Source organism: Antedon bifida, chromosome 4 (genome assembly GCF_963402885.1).
Source record: "Antedon bifida chromosome 4, ecAntBifi1.1, whole genome shotgun sequence".
Taxonomy (NCBI): domain Eukaryota; kingdom Metazoa; phylum Echinodermata; class Crinoidea; order Comatulida; family Antedonidae; genus Antedon; species Antedon bifida.
Genome location: NC_136229.1, coordinates 18,168,166 through 18,187,419, shown reverse-complemented (window position 1 = coordinate 18,187,419; position 19,254 = coordinate 18,168,166). Strand labels below are relative to the sequence as shown.

At 33.8% G+C, this 19,254-nt stretch overlaps 3 protein-coding genes across 3 annotated transcripts; 2 read left to right on the top strand and 1 right to left on the bottom strand.

The window, feature by feature from the left end:
• The first annotated feature begins 713 nt into the window (after window positions 1-713).
• On the top strand, window positions 714-4,524 carry LOC144840627 (uncharacterized). The gene is made up of 2 exons (XM_078696512.1): window positions 714-766; window positions 1,664-4,524. Exon 2 carries the CDS (start codon window positions 1,699-1,701, stop codon window positions 2,689-2,691), a length of 993 nt encoding a protein of 330 aa, XP_078552638.1. The 5' UTR covers window positions 714-766; window positions 1,664-1,698; the 3' UTR covers window positions 2,692-4,524.
• A 2,790-nt stretch (window positions 4,525-7,314) lies between these two features.
• On the top strand, window positions 7,315-12,064 carry LOC144840628 (dynactin subunit 5). Its single transcript, XM_078696514.1, has 6 exons — window positions 7,315-7,454; window positions 8,029-8,097; window positions 9,046-9,164; window positions 10,846-10,957; window positions 11,369-11,471; window positions 11,626-12,064. The coding sequence occupies exons 1-6, from the start codon at window positions 7,407-7,409 to the stop codon at window positions 11,748-11,750; spliced, it is 576 nt and encodes a 191-aa protein (XP_078552640.1). The 5' UTR covers window positions 7,315-7,406; the 3' UTR covers window positions 11,751-12,064.
• On the bottom strand, window positions 12,026-18,819 carry LOC144840622 (nucleolar protein 11-like). Its single transcript, XM_078696502.1, has 12 exons — window positions 18,677-18,819; window positions 16,745-16,858; window positions 16,164-16,430; window positions 15,725-15,869; window positions 15,445-15,618; window positions 14,881-15,128; window positions 14,341-14,403; window positions 13,873-14,063; window positions 13,642-13,767; window positions 13,152-13,305; window positions 12,420-12,596; window positions 12,026-12,255 (listed from the first exon to the last, which is right to left on the bottom strand). The coding sequence occupies exons 1-12, from the start codon at window positions 18,806-18,808 to the stop codon at window positions 12,124-12,126; spliced, it is 1,923 nt and encodes a 640-aa protein (XP_078552628.1). The 5' UTR covers window positions 18,809-18,819; the 3' UTR covers window positions 12,026-12,123.
• Between the last annotated feature and the right edge of the window lie 435 nt (window positions 18,820-19,254).

Here is a 19,254-nt window from a genome sequence, read left to right as displayed (position 1 = left end):
GCACTACAGATAAAATCCCCTGCCCTTCCAATCTTCATTATACAACGTTAGGCTTTTAAACCTATTTATTTTATATTTGTTAAAGTCTGTGAGGCTATCAAGGGGAACGACAGAGCTTCCTTTTTCCACCCTTAGGCAGGATCCAAACAAATCAATTATTTAAAATGCATTATTAGCTAAAAATGCGACAGCTGTTATCTCACTCATAATGAGTTGGTTTGTGCAAACCAACCGTGGATCAATCAAAACCCACAATTAAAGACTTTAAATTAAACACAATTTTATCTAGATTGGAGGACACTCAACATTGTTAAATATACCGCTAAATCCCCGAGAAAATGAGTTTACATAGAAACTATGGATAACGTCCTAACGTCCATTGCAAGGTCTACAGAGGATTTAGACCAAGAATTCCATTCACACTGAATACATTAGGCCTAATATTTTTAGACCATGCGAGAAACACTACTACTATACTATTTGTTTTTTTTTCTCCATGGTTAAAAACTGAAACGATAATGATCGAGACAAAAGACTGGAGGAATTTAAATATATTTGGAAATACGTCAATGGTAGTATCATCCCTCCTACGCACCGTCGTTCCAATTCCAACAATATTGAACAACAAAGTATATAATAATTATAGATACACTTTTCAAACAGTTTTCAGGTAATTCGCGGCGCTTTTCAAGCTCAAACGGCGTAACCTCTTTCAGACTGTTGTTAGTCTTTTTTGTTATATGGTTGTCAAAGTCAATTCCTTTCAGTAAGTATGTTTTATTCTTTACTTTGAAGCTTTGAACCGTTGAGCTTATCTCATAAAGCTATTTTCTTCTGTTATTATTCATTGGTCAAACACTGTGTTAAATATCCTTAATCTTCTAACCAAGAACTGTTCGGGCGTAGGCATATATATGTGTGTGTGTGTTCTACTAACAATTCTACTGAGTTGGAGTTCTTTACAGTAGTACTGCAGTAGAAATAGAATACGAACATAGGATTCAGTTCAGCAAAAGTAAGTAGTCTTAACAGTATAAAATGTTCACTATAATTAGTAATGTGTGCAAAGTACATCCGGCCTATTAGTATTACAGGTACTAGAAAACAATTATGATCCTAACCTGGTACTTATATCAGGGAAGAGTGAAATTACACTCTTCCCTGTTTATAGTTTATTTCGTCGATAGTATGTTTGTTCCATCTAGTTGTGAGCAACATACCCAGGGTTGAGCTGGTTAAGGCACATGGATTTGATCTGTATAGGGCCTAATATAATATAATATAATAGTGCTAGGATTGGTACTTCGAACCATAAAGTCTGAGAGTGTCGATTGACGCGAACTAGACTGGTGGATGCGGTCTTAAAGTCATTCAGTAAGAACACTCCTAGCCATCCAACTGATATCAGCTGTAAAGCTCTGTCTACACTATATCAAACTTTATTTGGCAAACAAATGTGATGTGCCCATATGGACATGATGATGTCATATCACTACCATATTTGGGCATATCACTACCATATTTGGGCACAACTAGTTTGATAGTGTAGACAAAGCTTAAGCATTCACCCCAATATAATCTTTAAAAAAGAGTAATTTTCGAGAACATTACAATTTAAAGTCACTTTGAAATCTAACCAAAACAATAATTCTCTATTTTTCAGTTCAGTTTAAATGGTACATTTTGCAAAAACGGAATATGATCGTTGAAGTGATATTAGGCGTTACAGTTGGTGTTCTTGCTACAGCTGTCTATGTCAAGTGTACACTTTTACGTACAAAATCAGACAATGCCGAACAACCGATACAAAGAGGTGCAGACTCGTCTGAATCAGACGATGTATACACACAAAAGGCAGATAAAGATGATGGCCAATCAACACCAACTAAACGACGACGTGCAACTGTTGGTGGACCTGCAATAACGGTTGAAAATAAGCCAAACGGTGAAAAGCGACGCCAAACTGCTCCCGTATTAACATACAGCGGAGAAAGCCACGAAGAACCACATAACACCCGACAAAGAAAGAAATCAACATCACCAAGACCGTCTTTAGTTGATGAAACTGATCAACTGGAGAATTCACCGAGAAGACAAAGAAAAGGATCATCACCAAGACGATCTTTAACTGTCATTGATCAAACTGATCATCTGGAAAATTCACCGAGAATTGAAAGAAGAAGAAGATCGTCGCCAAAACACTCTTCAAGTGATCCCCAGGATTCTAGCCATTCTCCTGTTATAGATTCACGCGGAAGACAAAGAACAAGATCGACATCACCAAGATCATCTTTAATTAGTCCTGATCAAACGGAACAAACTTCACGAGGAAGACAAAGTAGAAGACCAAAGTCTCCATCTAGACCTTCTTTGGAAATCCCCGCTGAAGATGAACCACTGGGAAATTCACAACGAAGGCGAAGATCAACATCGCCAAGACCACCGTCTTTAGAGCCACTTACTGATGCAGTGGAAATGTCTACCCTACACATGCCAATTTCACCAAGAATTCATACGAGAAGGACATCTTTGGCGGTTTATGCTCAGTCTCAGACTGCCAGGGCACAAACACAAAACAAACTAAACCAGAGATCCAGACATAGAACGTCATTTCCATCAGTCGACGAGACCACTGAACAGACCACAGAAAACGAAAATAAAAAACATAAGTTCTTCGGCCGTGGAAAATAAGCAAGTTATCGACACGAACATTTGTCAATTAAATAGCTTGCTGTTAGGAGTATAGAATTGCATAAAGCTTTATTTCAACTATAAGACGCAACGCAATGACGTAAGAGCAACGCAAGTGATTCGACCAATCACAAACAATGCATTATTCGCGTATCATTGGTCCACTCGCTTGCGTTGCGTCTACATCATTACGTTGCGTTCTAGAGAGTGGAAACAAAGCTTAGCTCTTGTGTGGATCTCGCGTCGATTGAATATTTTGACTGCTTTGTAAATAATAATAATTATTATAGTTTAAGCATGAGTTGATGGTGCAGTTGAATACGACGTTTTGAGGAAGTCGATAACCTGCATTTAAATAATATTCACATGCTTTGTCAGCATTCATGATTTTCTTTTTATTGAAACCAGATAATTTTTTAGACATTATGTAATTTGCAAAATCTCTCAAAAAGTTCACATTTGAACTCTTTTTATCGTTGCTAATACTAGTACAAAAATGGAGTCAAGCCTAAAATCCTTTAAGGTTTCGAGGTCAAATTAGTTTCTAAAACGCATTGTTTGAAAATGATTGATTTATCCAAATTAAATAACCTATTTATTACAATTGAAAGTTCTTTCCTTTTAGTGCGTTTAAGTAAAGTGCAGTGTATTCTTTCATTTCTTGATACGGTAATGGAAATATGTAGAACAGCTAATGGAAATATGTTATGCAACAAAAACAGCATTTTAGAATTCACACTTTAATGATTTAGAGTGCCTGGTTAATGCTAACGGGGAACAATTTTAATTTGTAATAAACAATACATCCGGATTTTCAGATCAATTCAGAAGAGTTATTGCTTAAACTATTACTAAAAACAAGGTTTTTTTTTCTTTTCAAAAAACGTTTGGAATGTTCTAAGATATTTTAACTTTCATAACTTTTAAGTTATGAAAGTTTATTGTTTATAATAAGTTTTATTGTTGCTGCTATACGCTAAACCACTAATATTTCCAGCACGGTATTTCTGTATTTAAAAAACAATAATTTTGTTAGATAATTCTCCAACTGAGGTAGCCTAACGTGATTTCCAATTCCAAGAGTTTTTATTATTGTTAAAACTTTTGTATTCTAAACGTTCCAGGATATGTTAACTTAAGTTGATTTCCATTTCCAAGAGTTTTTATTATTGTTAAAACGTTTGTATTCCAAACGTTCCAGGATATGTTAACTTAAGTTGATTTCCAATTCCAAGAGTTTTTATTATTGTTAAAACTTTTGTATTCCAAACGTTCCAGGATATGTTAACTTAAGTTGATTTCCAATTCCAAGAATTTTTATTATTGTTAAAACGTTTGTAGGCCTATTCCAAACGTTCCAGGATATGTTAACTTAAGTTGATTTCCATTTCCAAGAATTTTTATTATTGTTAAAACTTTTGTATTCCAAACGTTCCAGGATATGTTAACTTAAGTTGATTTCCAATTCCAAGAGTTTTTATTATTGTTAAAACTTTTGTATTTCAAACGTTCCAGGATATGTTAACTTAAGTTGATTTCCAATTCCAAGAGTTTTTATTATTGTTAAAACTTTTGTATTCCAAACGTTCCAGGATATGTTAACTTAAGTTGATTTCCAATTCCAAGAATTTTTATTATTGTTAAAACGTTTGTAGGCCTATTCCAAACGTTCCAGGATATGTTAACTTAAGTTGATTTCCAATTCCAAGAATTGTTATTATTGTTAAAACGTTTGTATTCCAAACGTTCCAGGATATGTTAACTTAAGTTGATTTCCAATTCCAAGAATTGTTATTATTGTTAAAACGTTTGTATTCCAAACGTTCCAGGATATGTTAACTTAAGTTGATTTCCAATTCCAAGAATTGTTATTATTGTTAAAACGTTTGTATTCCAAACGTTCCAGGATATGTTAACTTAAGTTGATTTCCAATTCCAAGAATTGTTATTATTGTTAAAACGTTTGTATTCCACACGTTCCAGGATATGTTAACTTAAGTTTGACGAAGCTGTTGTTGTCATACGCTAAAACACTCAAATCTGCACTATTTCTGTGTGTGTTTTTTTAAACTAATTTTGTTATTCTCCAAATCAAGGAACAAATAGTTTATGCTATTGCAGGCTGATATTCATATCAATGAAAATGTTGTAGTTTTTTTTTTTTTTTTTTTGAGACAAATTCACTAATATATAAACTTGTTACTCAATTTGTTTCAATCTTAATTTACCAATAACAGTGATGTAATTCAGGTTTTTTTTAATTAATAGGTAGCCTAACCTGTGTTGATGCTATTGCATATATCTGTGTACATAATAATTTAACATGTTATTTAATTTGGAATCAACTTATAGCCTTCAAAATGACAATGAATAAGATTTGTTGACCTCATTTTGTTTTCCTGCTTTTATTCAGCGTATAAACTATTGAATAAGCCAACCTCCCACACTTTGTGATCGGCTTTAAAAAAGAAGTATTTCTGCGCTGCGCATGACTAGCTATCTCCACATGAGTGGGTTTTTGTTATCTAATATACTCATAAAACTCGTCTGCTGATAATAATTGAACTTTCCGAAATAGTTAAAACGTATTATCTGTATTTTATGTCATTTTCAGTTTGACTAAAAACGAGTTTATAGAAATCGTTTTATTATTATTCGTTTATCATTGTGGTACAGTCAATCACACACTCCGTGAGATAAATTGAAGAGCGTCCTTATCATTATTGTAGTACGATGTACAATTGCGCTGGTCTTAGTATTTATTCTATCGTACAAATGTTGTGTATAATCGTACTTCGCGCTCCATATATATATAGGGCGACGAACGCGAAATATACCAAATGACTTTCGGAGATTATAAATAGGGCTATTACCAATGATATCGTCGCAGCTTGTATGTGGCGGTCTTAGAGCTTTTGTGCGTAACGTCGCGCAAAGTCGACGCGATACGAGCGTTGCTCAGAGACATGATGTGTGTTCGAAACCGGACCCGGAGCAGGAGTGATCTCCCTCTGGCATAGTTACATCAAACAAGGAGCATTTCATATCATGTCATTGGACAACTACAATTAAAAAAAAAATAATACAAAAATATTCCTCAGAATTAATTTTATATCTACGCATTATTTTACATTATAATGGAAGGTTTCGGGTAAGTTGCACCTGAAAATTTAAATGTATTATAATTCGATCAACCATCATATTATTATATCTCTATGGATCAACCAAGGTAAAATAAGTCGATATCGACAATTGCGATTGCAAACCAAAGTATCCCTCGACCCCACACCGGCGGCATGCCATTGCAACCGTTGTCTTTTATATTACCAATTGGGTTTTTTTTCTTCAAAATTTACAGAAAATTTACATAGAAACTATAATAATAAATAATATTTCCTAAAGGTACGCTTTTATATATCAGCGACACACTTCGACATAATACAGTTAGATATAGGCCTATAGTGCATATTTACAAAAATTGGACCAATATTTTCCCCCTTTATTTCTCCGGCCTCCTCAAGGTTAAACGTGGAATCGCGTGGAGGATGTAAACCACCAACCAGCAGGAATGAGGACATTCCGCATCGCTCAAACTGCATCGCTCTTGCATTGTTATGGTTTGGTGGAGTTCTCACTGCAGTAGGTATAGGGTGTGTCACGTATAGTTTCATGCATGAACGAAGAATTCACGACGCCCCTATCTGTCCAACTACCGCGGTATTAAACATTGGAGATGGTCCCTGCATCGATAAGAAAACCGAAGAAACGTATGCTCATCTCGTCCAAGTATTCGGCTACACAACTCTGTCATTTGGGTTTATATTGGTAGTTCTTGCATTGAACACTAACGGATCATGTTTTGCCAAACCCGAGCGGACAGTATCATCCCCACGTGTTTTGGAGCTAGGTGCGGCTGAACAACTCCCTTCGTCGCAATCCGCAATTACACCATGGAGAACAGAATATAGACACCCTGCTCACAAGACCGAACTAAACCTGATAGCGCAAGCTATCCGAGGATACAATTTATACACATAGCTTGTTAAAATGACGAAACCGAACGTTATGCTGATACTGTAATAGGGATACGTTGTTTTTTCAATCATTAGGTTAATTGAATATTTGAATAAATTATAAATATATTTTTATAATTGTGATTTTTAGTTGTTATTTTATTATATCATTACTGACGTCTTTCAATTAGTTTTATAACAGTAGTTAGTTAGTTTCTTAAAGATATATTGTACCCTGAAAAAATAATTTTAATGTTTTTGTTGAATAATGCCATTTTAATATCGCATAATAGTTATTCACTTTTACCAAAAATTGGTTCGAAACAAAATTATTTACCTGAAAAGACTGTAATTTAAAGAAAAAAATACAGTAGTTATATTGAAATTGAAAGTCTTTTTATAAATGAAAACAAAACGAAAGTGACTAACTGCGAAATGGCCTATTCAAAGTCTTTTTTTTTATACATTTTTCAAGTTTTTGGGGAAGTCATCTCTTTATAGCAGAGCCATATGGCTTTGCTGCTTTATAGCAGAGCCATATATAGAGAATTATATATATATCTGCTTTATAGAATTGTATAGCGCCCTCTCTAAACATAAAGTGGAGGTGGTGAGGATTCCGGATTCCCGTCGCTCTCCCGCATCCGATCACTACCTTCTTATGCTCTACTGATTGGCCTAGCCCTTGGCCTAGAAGTAAATATGGAACTTCCAGATATATTTTACAACAAAGCAGAGTACATCGAAACTGTAAGTGTATATACAGTCGTCTGAAATATTTATACGTAAAAAACAAGCCCGTCTTTGACTTTGTTGTTTGTTTTTTTAGGTGGTAGGCCTGTGTGTGTTGTGATTGCCTTTTATTTTGGCCTAGTAGCCTATACATACTAGGGCCTAGTTAGTTAGACATAAGAGAGACGAATTAATTCTCCTCCGAAAAAGCAGAATATATATATTCTGCTTTTTCGGAGGAGAAGTCTGGGGGTACAGACTAGGCCTACTAGCTAGTAGATAAATATGATAGATGATGAGATAGCTTAGCTTATTAAAAACTAAAAAGTATATTTTAATCATATTTGTTATTATATATACTTATTAATTAGTTTATTAATTACAGTATAAATTAAACAATTTACATTATAAGGTCTGCACACTATTTCTCTATGGTCTGTTTAGGGCATAGGCCTATTATATCTATAATAATACTAGATGTAGAGGTGTAATACTATCATATCATACACATACATAATTTAGTCTATATAATATTACGGATGGAAAATTGATACTAATAATTTGTAAGCTAAAATGATATTTTTTGTTCCAGGCTTCTGGTAATAAAGTGAGCAGACAGTCAGTGTTATGTGGCAGCCAAAATATTGTTCTGAATGGCAGGGTAAGAAGAGTTAAAAGAACCTTGCGGTATTTTTAATCCCATCATTCTAACAAATTGAATTTTGTGATAGTAGGCCCTACATGGGGGTTTATTTTCTTATTTTTCGAGATAAAGTGGTTCTTTTCAAGGTAGAAGGTTTGTTCAAGATATCAAGATAGTGTGTATACATACATTTTGAATTCTAAATCAGTATAAACAAATTATCAATCCCATTTTCAGACAATTTGGAGTGGCTGAGTACAAATCAGACAACAAAACCAAAGTATGGAAGATCTTAATATCCAAAATCTGTATTTATCTAGCACTATCTTTCTACTAATGCCCTATGACATTAAACTGTAAATGACCTGTAATGCAATGACTTATTAAAATTGAACTTATATGTAATCGTTTGAACTCTATTGATAAACCAAAAAAAAATGTTTTTCCTGAAGCCATTAGTTTAATTTGCTGAACAAAAGCAACTGCAATGTTAGTCCCTGGGAAACTCATTATATAATTTTCATATTGTATTATTATTACTATAAGTACTTAACCTAGGGCTGGTTATCCCTGGTTGCTTAGTCCTTGAGACTTCCAACTACAGCAGCATTAGGTACAAGTACATTCAACTGTCTGGGTAATAAAGGACACTTCTTGACTTTGACTAATTTCCTTTTTGATTTTGGGTGATTTTCTGGTACAGTAGAACCCTTCTTTCATTTTCATTCATGCGAAACTAACAAAAAGGATGTTGCAACACAGGGCCTAACTCCTATTCAACAAAGGTTGTAAAGTCACAAAGGTACCCCCTAATAGGAGTTCTTTAATTAAATTAATTAATTATTAATTAACTGTTGTAAACAATAGTAGAATATTCAGAGATAATTTTATGTTACAATTTACTATTATATTAGAATTAAATTCCTGTATGGTCAATTTTTTGATAAATATTCTCTTTTTTACCAGACCATCATTATGTCAGATTGTATCATACGTGGAGATTTAGCGAATGTGCGAATTGGCAGACATTGTGTTATTGGAAAACGTTCTGTAGTCAGGCCACCATTCAAAAAGTTTAGCAAAGGGTAATTATTTATTTTCTTCAGTTATTACATGTATTTTTAAAATTTGTCATACGTTTTTTTTCAAAATTGGGAACGTGAATGGATATTGTATAAGAGGGTATGATTCGTACTGCATGTACAATTCGCTTTTTTCTTATAATTCTATCTGATTAAAATTCCTAGTGTAATCTTTTGAAAGAATAGAATACTGCTCAACTTTTAGACATAAACTTCCGAATCACCTAAGAAATTCAATTAACCAATCATAATAATAGTAGTCATATTACTCACTATTGTAGGTTTTTAAAAGAGAACAAAAAATAATTTTCCTGCAGCCTGTTATCTAAAAAAGAGTCAACATATATAGTAATACATAATAGAATGCAATTAAAGATTGTAAACAGTACCTTAGTAAAGAGGCTTGTGAGACTTTGAGTAAAAACTTGTAAGACTTGTTTTACTTACCAATGACTAGCACTTTTAAAATTAAGATTCCAACATCAAAACTGAGTTGAATGAACTCTAAATCTGTAAATTTATGGTTTGGTGATTTTACAATTGACCAATCAGATCGATTGCTTCCTGGCAGTATTTTTTTATTGCAGTATACTATATCGACATGGAGGTAGAAATCTCTACAGTCCTGATATATCATGTACTTAAGTATGTAGATAAAGTAATACCAGTAAATTAGCATGTAATCATCTCAATTACACTAATTATAATAGATAAAAAAAAAAAGCATTTTTTCAAACCTTTTTGCGAACACTGAAACTTTGAATTTAGGGTCAAATTTTTTTTCATGAAATTTGCGGACTCAAAAAATCAAGCAGGGATGAATAAGTCAGAAATATTTTAGATTAAAATGCGAATTGCATTAATAATTCTACATACAGATATTTTGTTATAGATTTAGTAGGCCTACCAGCATGTAATGAGGAACTAAAGTCTTGCGTTACATTTTTGTACGTGTACTTAATCATCAACAAGCAGTCAGATTTATCTCACATCATTATTTCATATTAATTTTAGAAATAATAACTAGTATAGTTTCTGTTAAATATTGTCCCCGGACAAATTAGCAAAATCAGGAAAAAATAGTTACTGGATAAAACCTAATTTAAAGAAGAAAAATAATCAATCCAAAGCCCATTCAATTACCATTGGTTAAATTTAGCTGTTGTAAACTAGATGATACAAACAAATTGATATTTGGTAACAAAACAAGAATAGTCACTTATTCATATGTGTGTATCTGTAAATAAGACATTTTGTTAAATATTACCAACAATAAAAAAATCACAAAGCTAAAATGTAACAATATCAAGCAAGGATGAAAGTAGATTAAACTTATCTAAATCCAAAATTCTAAAAAGATTTAGTACCAGCATTAAACAAGATCCCACATCTTGTGTTACATTTTTGTACCTGTACCTGTTCTATTTATCAACAAGCACACTAGGGATTACAAATGTATTATACTAACAATGTACAGTATCATATTAATTGCTGACATAGATTTATTTCCTGTTAAATAAACTACAGTACATCCAAATAGTATTTGGGTTAGGGTTAATTTAAATACTGTACCATAATTATTTTCATTTAGAAACAAAGTGTTTAATAAATCAAAATACACACTATAATTTTTGGTAATTTTATTATTCTTCTCTTTATCTGTCAATATTTTTACCATTTTCAGAGTTGCCTTTTTCCCACTTCATATTGGCGACCATGTGTACATTGAGGAGGATTGTGTGATTAACGCAGCCCAAGTTGGTTCCTACGTACACATCGGCAAGAACTGTGTCATTGTAAGTAACGACCTAGTTAATCCAGTTAATTACTTCAGTGACTAGCTAATTACAGTCTTACTCTTCCAATATTTGAATCTCTGAAAACCAGACTTTTCACAAAATTTCCCATATTCTTTTTTAAAAACACATTCAGAATACCAGACTTTACAGAAAAACAGACATTATTAGGCCAGGCCGCTATTGGGAGAGCTAACTGTAAACAAAATCAGAAGGTTGAGGTATCTGTGTGTAGGAAGTTAATACTGTATTCAACTTGTTTGTGAATAGACTAAACATCAGTACCTTCTGGGTTTTATATTTTCATATTTAATCACCATATTTGACACAAGATTTGCATTCCTTGTACATTACAATTACACAAAAGTAATAAATGTTTATTGATCTGAACTTGGTATTTTATCTTTTCAGGGAAGGAGGTGTGTTTTAAAAGATTGTTGTGCTATAGCGGACAATACCTACCTACCACCTGAGACTGTGGTACCACCTTTCACAGTGTTTTCAGGCTCCCCAGGTAAATTACAAATTTCAACAGTGATTGTCATGTTCGTAGTTTTGTAATGTGATAATGACTAGTGATGACAATATGGAGCTTCGTTTTGTGACGACTGATATACAGCCTAGCAGCCACTCCAATATATTATAATTTTTTTATTTTTTTTTTCTAGGTCGTGTTAGTGATGAATTACCAGAATGTACTCAAGATTTAATGATAGATGTAACCAAGGGATACTATCAACATTTCTATCCAATAGCAGAAATTAAAGAAAATAAGGAGCCTGTAACTAGTTAATGATATGAATGAAATTCCAATATGTTTATTTATAAAATAACTAATGTGTTCTTCTAGGTTTGTTCCTAGAGCTTACAGTATATTTAAATGCAAGGTCAATACATCATGACCTCCACTTTCTCTCTCACACAGCAACCATATTGGTGCTACTTTGTGGTAGATTGGTTAAACACACCAACATTAAAAAAAATATATATATATGGTTCATTTGGCGAATTTAACCTGAAAATACAAGTATTTGTAATTTCTAATGTGGCCATATTAGGGTAGCCATATTTTATGTGTTTTTTTAAATAAAAGAAAAGTGCAATACAGACGCTGTTAAAATAGTTTAGTTGCTCTACTCTGATTATTTCAAAAGTTGAGGCTGCTGTTAAAATAGTCTGATAGTCTCAATACTGTAGAGTTGGTTGCTCTTCTTTGAGTTTGCATATGTTGCTTTGTTTGATTTTATCATTGTATGAAGAAGCCCTTGTAAAGAATTAAGCTGGCGAAAGTATTGAACCTAAATATAAATAAAAAAAATAAATTTAAACTGAAGTTGTAACCAAAGCATCTTATTAATATTTGGCAACGCAAGCAAAAGTTGGTAGAAGTAGTTTGATCGCAAGATCACATGCGTCATGCATCTACAGGGTAATATTGCCACCGCTATCATACAGTACATACCTGAGTTTCAACTACGGTGTGAAGCCGCAGGAGAAGGGTTTTGGCTTTGTTTGAGATTACCAATGATGTATAATGACTATCAAGTAATAGGCATATCCAATCAATTACCAATTCAACTTTGACCTCCTCTTTGTTTTCAACAGTGCTAAGAAGGTAGTAGAGATACTCGACCAATACCTATGTAGATTAAAATAGGTTAAATTACATACAATGAACTGTGCATTGGTTGTCATTTTGTTTCTCTTTATACTGTGTGACCTCTTCAATACAAGACTGTTCGCCGAGTGGGTCATGTGCATGACCATGTCGATCAGCAGACCAGGAGATGCTTTTTTTCTAATAGTGTACATGTTTTTATGCACATGTTAAATGTATATACATGGGACTAACAGGCTTATGTCCCATCCATAGGATGAGGCAATGAGACTAAACTAATCCCATGCAGTGGCTTAACGCAGGAGGCCAAGGCCCCTGGTTTAGCATTCCTAAGGGTCCTCCAATGCTGGGTAGTTACATTGGGCTGCTCATGCTCTGGGCCCCTTAAGCTATGGGGCCCCTGGGTTTAGCCAGTTAGCGCTCATAGCTGATACGCTACTGACCCAAATTGTATGATCCCACATTTTACCGGACTCACTGGCTTAGTTTAGTGATGCTGTTTTGGGCCATTGCAACATCCTGCAACTGAGTAGGGAATCGAACCCACAACTTCAGAAAAGCAGTGTCAGTACTCACCAAAACTTCTCCAATGTCAAGGTGTTTTAAACTCTCCGCCAAAAACACATCATTGCATTGGCACTTTAGGATGATGTTTATCAACTGAGCAAGATCTTCATTAAAGGGGTTGGCAATTTCATTTTGTAATCCAGTTTCGTAACCTTTATGACTTCTAAATTTAAATGAGAGAAAACAGTTTACTATTATTAGACAAGTAAATGTGTAATATAATTATAATAAATGCTTACTATTCCTATAATATATTCAATTCAATATGCAAGTTTGATATCGCTTATAAGTCATGTACCACATCTATTTAGTTCTTTAGTAAACATTCTCCTTTTATCTGAATAAATTTATATCTGGCAATAAATAGGGCAGATTAAAGTAGAGCTTTAGACTAAGTAACCTTCTCTAAAGTTGTCTATGGCTTTGAAGTCTAGTTTAGCAGTTGAAACTTCACATATACAAGTATTCCAGCAGACACAGGCTTGATAACCACAAATACCTTAGAAAAAGTTGAAGACTCCTGACTATGACATCTTCTGGCACATCTGACATGTTTTTTAAGCAGACTGACAACACATCTTTGTCTTGTTTATCCAGTACAACGTTTAAAAACTCTTGACAGGAACTAAAAAGATAAATTGGAAATTGAGTGAGAACACAATGACAAGGATTAACTGCTGTGTGTGGAAGCCAGCACCCACAGACGAAACATAAAATAGTTAGAACTTACCTAGCTGAAATGTTGCAAAATTCTACAATGTCCACTAATGCTTGCTTTGGCCAGAATTGTTTCTCTTCTGTACACCGGCGTGCAACGTGCTGGAGTAGAGGCGTTAAGTAACAGGAATCTGGAAACCTGTCTGTATTCAATGTCGCTAGGAGATTCTTGCAGCTAGATGCAAACATTGCTTCAGTTTTACTCTAAAATAATAAAGTAATATTACAAACATGGTTCCATGGTGCCAGGCTGTGTCTTTTATGTAATCTGAAGAATTAGACTTTATGTGACAAAAAAATGTGATGTGGCTGTATGGACACGATATCTCTACATATTTGAGCATATCACTACCATATTTGGGCACAAACTAGTTTGATAGTGTAGACAGAGCTTTAGGTTGATCTAGGAGCGTTTAGTATCCTAATATCTGTGCTATGCAACAGAGTAAACTATTAGCCTAAACAATATAATATAACTCACCTTCTGCTTATCCATTGCTTCTTTCAGTAGCTTTTCTTTAACAGCAATTTTTTCTTCAGCTCTCTAAATGTATAAAAGTAATTCTCAATACTTGATCAAGATATCTAGTATATTTAGATACATTCTGTAGTGTCTGGATTGGGAGACTAAGGGAAAGCAAGGCATTATGGGTTAAGGGAGATCGATAAAACCACATGGTTGGTAATCTGTATGTATACGTTGTACACAATGAAAGATGCAATAAATATACACAAGATATAACACATTCCACAAATAGAATTAAACAATTGATATGTCTTGTGATTGCTAATCAGCATAGCACATTGACCAAAACATTGTTAAATATTTTTGTTATTGTTACAAATAGTTTATTGAAAGTTTCTTAGTACTATATGATAATTTATCCATTATAGGCAAATTTGGTAATTGGAGTGTATTATGTTAAGGTGTAGGTTGGAATTATGATACTGGACCAGCTATGCTGTATGTGGAGATACAGTACAGAGATCAGGTGGAATGTGGTAGAGATTGCTAGCTTACCGCAGCCATAGGCTTCCAATCCGCTTGTACTGTTATAGTATTTTCTGAATCTCTGTTTCGTAGGCAGCCAAGTGCACCAGCTAAACTAGCATTTGGGCAACTGAATCTATAAGCAACAATTTTATCCCCCCTTGACAACAGAATGGTATCTTCGAAGAAAGCGATTTTTGCTGTGTTTGTATCTGTGTTTGGCAATTCCATTTTCGCTTGAAGGGTATTAAATTTTGAATCCCATATCGTGAGAAATTCTGTGGAATAAAAGATAAAAAAGGATGAGATTAAGAATATGGTATAAAGCATGTAATTTTGGACTAGCAAATTGGCTAGTAAAATCAAGGCTAGTGAGAAAATTATTAAATAAATTCTGGATTGGTGTGAAATATTGTTATACTGAAAATACTAAAGCTCTGTCTACACTATCAAACTTTATATGACAAAAAAATGTGATGTGCCCACATGATGATGGCATATCACTACCATATTTGGGCACAAACTAGTTGATAGTGTAGATAGAGGTTTAAGTACTATATGAATATTTTGTTTTCCATTGCACCACACTCTTACCCAGATTAGGATTTTCTTTATCCATGCCTTTTAACCCAGAAATTGCAAAGTAATCCACTCCAAGCCAAGTCACAGCCGCAGATTGCGATTTTACTGTCAATAGAGGGCGGCATTCTACATATTCATCAGTCGTTAAGAATGGAATTACAGACAGGCACACATTTCCATTGTTCCCTGCAATTTTAAGACAAAAACATTTTTTATAAATTTATTTACTAGTGTTACTATGGATTTTTGTAGCTTGCACCAGATGTAGATCAAAATTGCGACAGGTACTTACATATTGTTATAACATGGACACTGTCCTCTACTGGTAACAAACTGTAAGTAACTATAAAAGCATCCTTATCTTCATTTCTAAATACCAATTGTTTTCCAGGATTTTCACTTCCTTTGTCAAAAACAAATATTCTCCATATTTTATCCTGAAAAAAAAAATGCCACAATACATTATTAGTTATTTATGTATGCTGAATACAGATATGTATTTTTTACTTTTTGTATATTAATCTTATTTTTGCAAAAACTTTGTATACATGCCATTTGCAGACTGTTACACATTTACAACATTGTTTTTGAAAGACACCATCAAGGTCTTATAAATTATTATATCTCAAATCCAAGTTTTCAAAATGTTCTTTTCAAATTACCAAAAACGTCAAATAATTACAGTATATTTTTAAAAACATTTTTAGAAAACAAAATAATAGCAAAAAAACCTTTTGATTTTGTGCCAAGAGGCAAATTTTCCTTTGGTTACCATGGAGAAAAGAAGCAGAACCTTTCAGGTCAACATTTTTAGGTAGAGTGCTGGGTCGGTCAGCTTTTGGATAATTTAGGACATGTTCTAAATCAGCAACAGCGCCGTCTTCAAAAACAACTAACGTTGAAGTGTCATCTGCTAGAAGACTGTAAACTGCAGTAGACAATATAACAGGTTTTACTTTTACCAAGTCTGTTGTTTCTTTACTCCACTTAATTAGGTTCTAGATTTTGAAAGAAAATAAATATAAAACAGTAAATTTATTTTATTTTTTTATTTCAACAATATTTTATGAGGGTGGTCCATCCAGCCAAAGCTGATCATTAGGGACCCTCACAAAAATACATAAATAAATGATTGAATATCTTCTGTAGTACTTTTTAAAATTATCTGTGTTGTTTAGAAAATTTGAATAAGATAGTACATTGGTAATCCATTACATTAACTGTATAATGAATTTTAAAAGTTAAAACATTAAATTAGAAAACAGTTTCCACAATCAGAATACTATAAGTAAGCCTTAATTGGCATTGTTACCTTGTGTTTCTTAACAGCAACATAACTGCCACTTTGTTGGTCATAAACCGCAGTGGACGTCAAAGGAGAATGTTGTCGTACTGACCAGCTATGGACACACTTATAATCTGTTAACTGAAAGACATGAAAATACATTGTATAAATATTTAAGAATAAGAATGTGTTTACATAAATCAGGATAGTTATATTTGCTTTGTAATGCATAAAAAATACATTGATGGTTATTTCAATGCGTAAAACTAGACATACTGTAGTAGTAATACTGTTGGACATTGTTACCTAGGCTAAATAAACGTAGAGCCTAGTTCTGGTATCTATTTATTTTTAAATAAGGCTTAGGCGAGGGCTCAGGACCCACCTGTCTCCTACCCAGCTAAGAATTAATCCAATTATGATGAAATGAACTTAGTACTACTAGGCCTAGTAGTACTTAGTTAGTAAGTAGAGTAGGCTGCGCCTATTTTATAATTTTAGGCCTATTATTAAAGTTCTATTGCTAGAGTCTAGAGACTGACTGAGAGTAGAGTATTAGGGCGCTACTGCAGTATATACAAGCAAGGGCAGGCCTATCTACTACTACTAGGCCTAGGCTCTACTTTCATCATAGATTAGTAGGTCTAGGCCTATGCGCACTAGGGAGTAGGTGGCATGTCCCAGGGCCATGCGGGTTTCGGTGGCATGATGCAGGTAGGTAGGCCTAGGCTAGAGCCCTACTACTACTACTAGTACTAGTAGTAGGGATACCGAAAGCTGACTCCATTTTCATTACCACGATTAAACAGCGCGCACGTTACTATGCGCGCAATGTCATTGACGCGGTGTTTTTTTACTTTGGTAAACACTTTTTATTAGGTAATTATTCTGAAAATAAATTAATTATGAAAATATCCTTTTGAGTAAATATTTATTTACCTATTATTCTACAAGATAAAGTATTATTTATTTCCATTTCATTCAACCAAAAATGTGAATATAGTGGTTAAAAGATCGTTATCGCCTAGCGCGTATATACTTTGTTTACTACGAAACCCTCGGAAGGCTCAATGACCTACCATTTTCAACCTCATTTTTGTAGTTGAGCCTCTTATGACCTCAAAATGTTTTTTATTCCTACACCAAGATAATATAGTTCCACATACCATGTGCTTGTTACTAAGAAAAATATTAATTTTAAGTGCTAAAAAAACAGTTTTATCCCGATATGAGGCCTTTATGATTCGAATATTTCATAGTAACAACCCATATACCATGAAAAATATCCGTTTTGTCCATTTTTAAAATAATTTTTGGAAAATTCCGAGAGGCTCAACTACAAAAACGCCATTTTGTGGTATGATGTCATTGCAAGCCAATCAAACCTCTGCATTCGACCGCTCCGCAGGTCTCACGGTTGAACGATTTTGGATTCTCGCCCTTTGATTGGTTGACGCGAATCAACACACAGCGGAATAATTTTCTCGCGAGTGCCGTGAAGTCACATGGTCTAAGGCCTGTCCAATTACACGTGAAAATAATGCATTGAAATTCTTCGAATGAGGTTAAATTAACACTTTTTTTTATATAATAAATAAGTAATATCATATTTTATTGAATTTTACAATGTTGATATAGAAATTATATTACTTAAAACCGTGATTTTATTTAATTATTTTTACGAAAAATGACTAGTTCATACAATTGTCGACTGAGGGCGCAATTTGTTTACATCGTTCGTGGCTAAAAACGATCATTTTCGACGATGTTTTAAACCCTATATTTCGAAAACTACAAGTCATATTTTCATAATTCTTTCTTTATTATAATATTGATACAAAATACTAACAAGCAATGTATAATTTGTTTGAAAAATATTAACTTTTAATTTTACATCGTTATCCCTACTAGTAGTAGGCTAGGTCTAGCTAGCTGGCTTAACGCTAAAAAACAACTTACAGAGTATGTAGACACCCGGGTAGCGTCCGTTAAAATCGAATGGTGTTTACTACAATCACGTTCATAGCCTAATACTCGATTATTCTCACATAAAGTAATTTCAACACCGTTTTCTAGTCGTGTTTTCGCCATGTGTGGATTGTTTGCTGCTAGTAAAAACAAAATAGCGCCACCAATGCATTGCATTGTTCAATCCCACAACCACACCGTGTGCACCACGTGTGCACACACCGCTATAGCATCATGCACATGGCATCTTTGCGTGTACCCACACACCGCCTTCACACACAAAAAAAGAACGGATGATTTCATTGGTCAATGAACCTGAAAACGACGATCGGTGGTCAAGTTATCTTCTGATGCCCGTCTCTGTCTGCGTGTTTTTACCCAACCTAAGATTAGAATTTTTAAGCATGTATTAATCATGGAGGTATTTTTATACCTCCATGTATTAATGATTAAAAATGTCTTTCTGAAATAATATGTTCAATTTTTGTGTACACACACGTACATACACTGGGCCGGCAGTGATTTTGAACTTTGTCGATCGTCTGCGCCTTCTCGATCCTAGCAGTTTA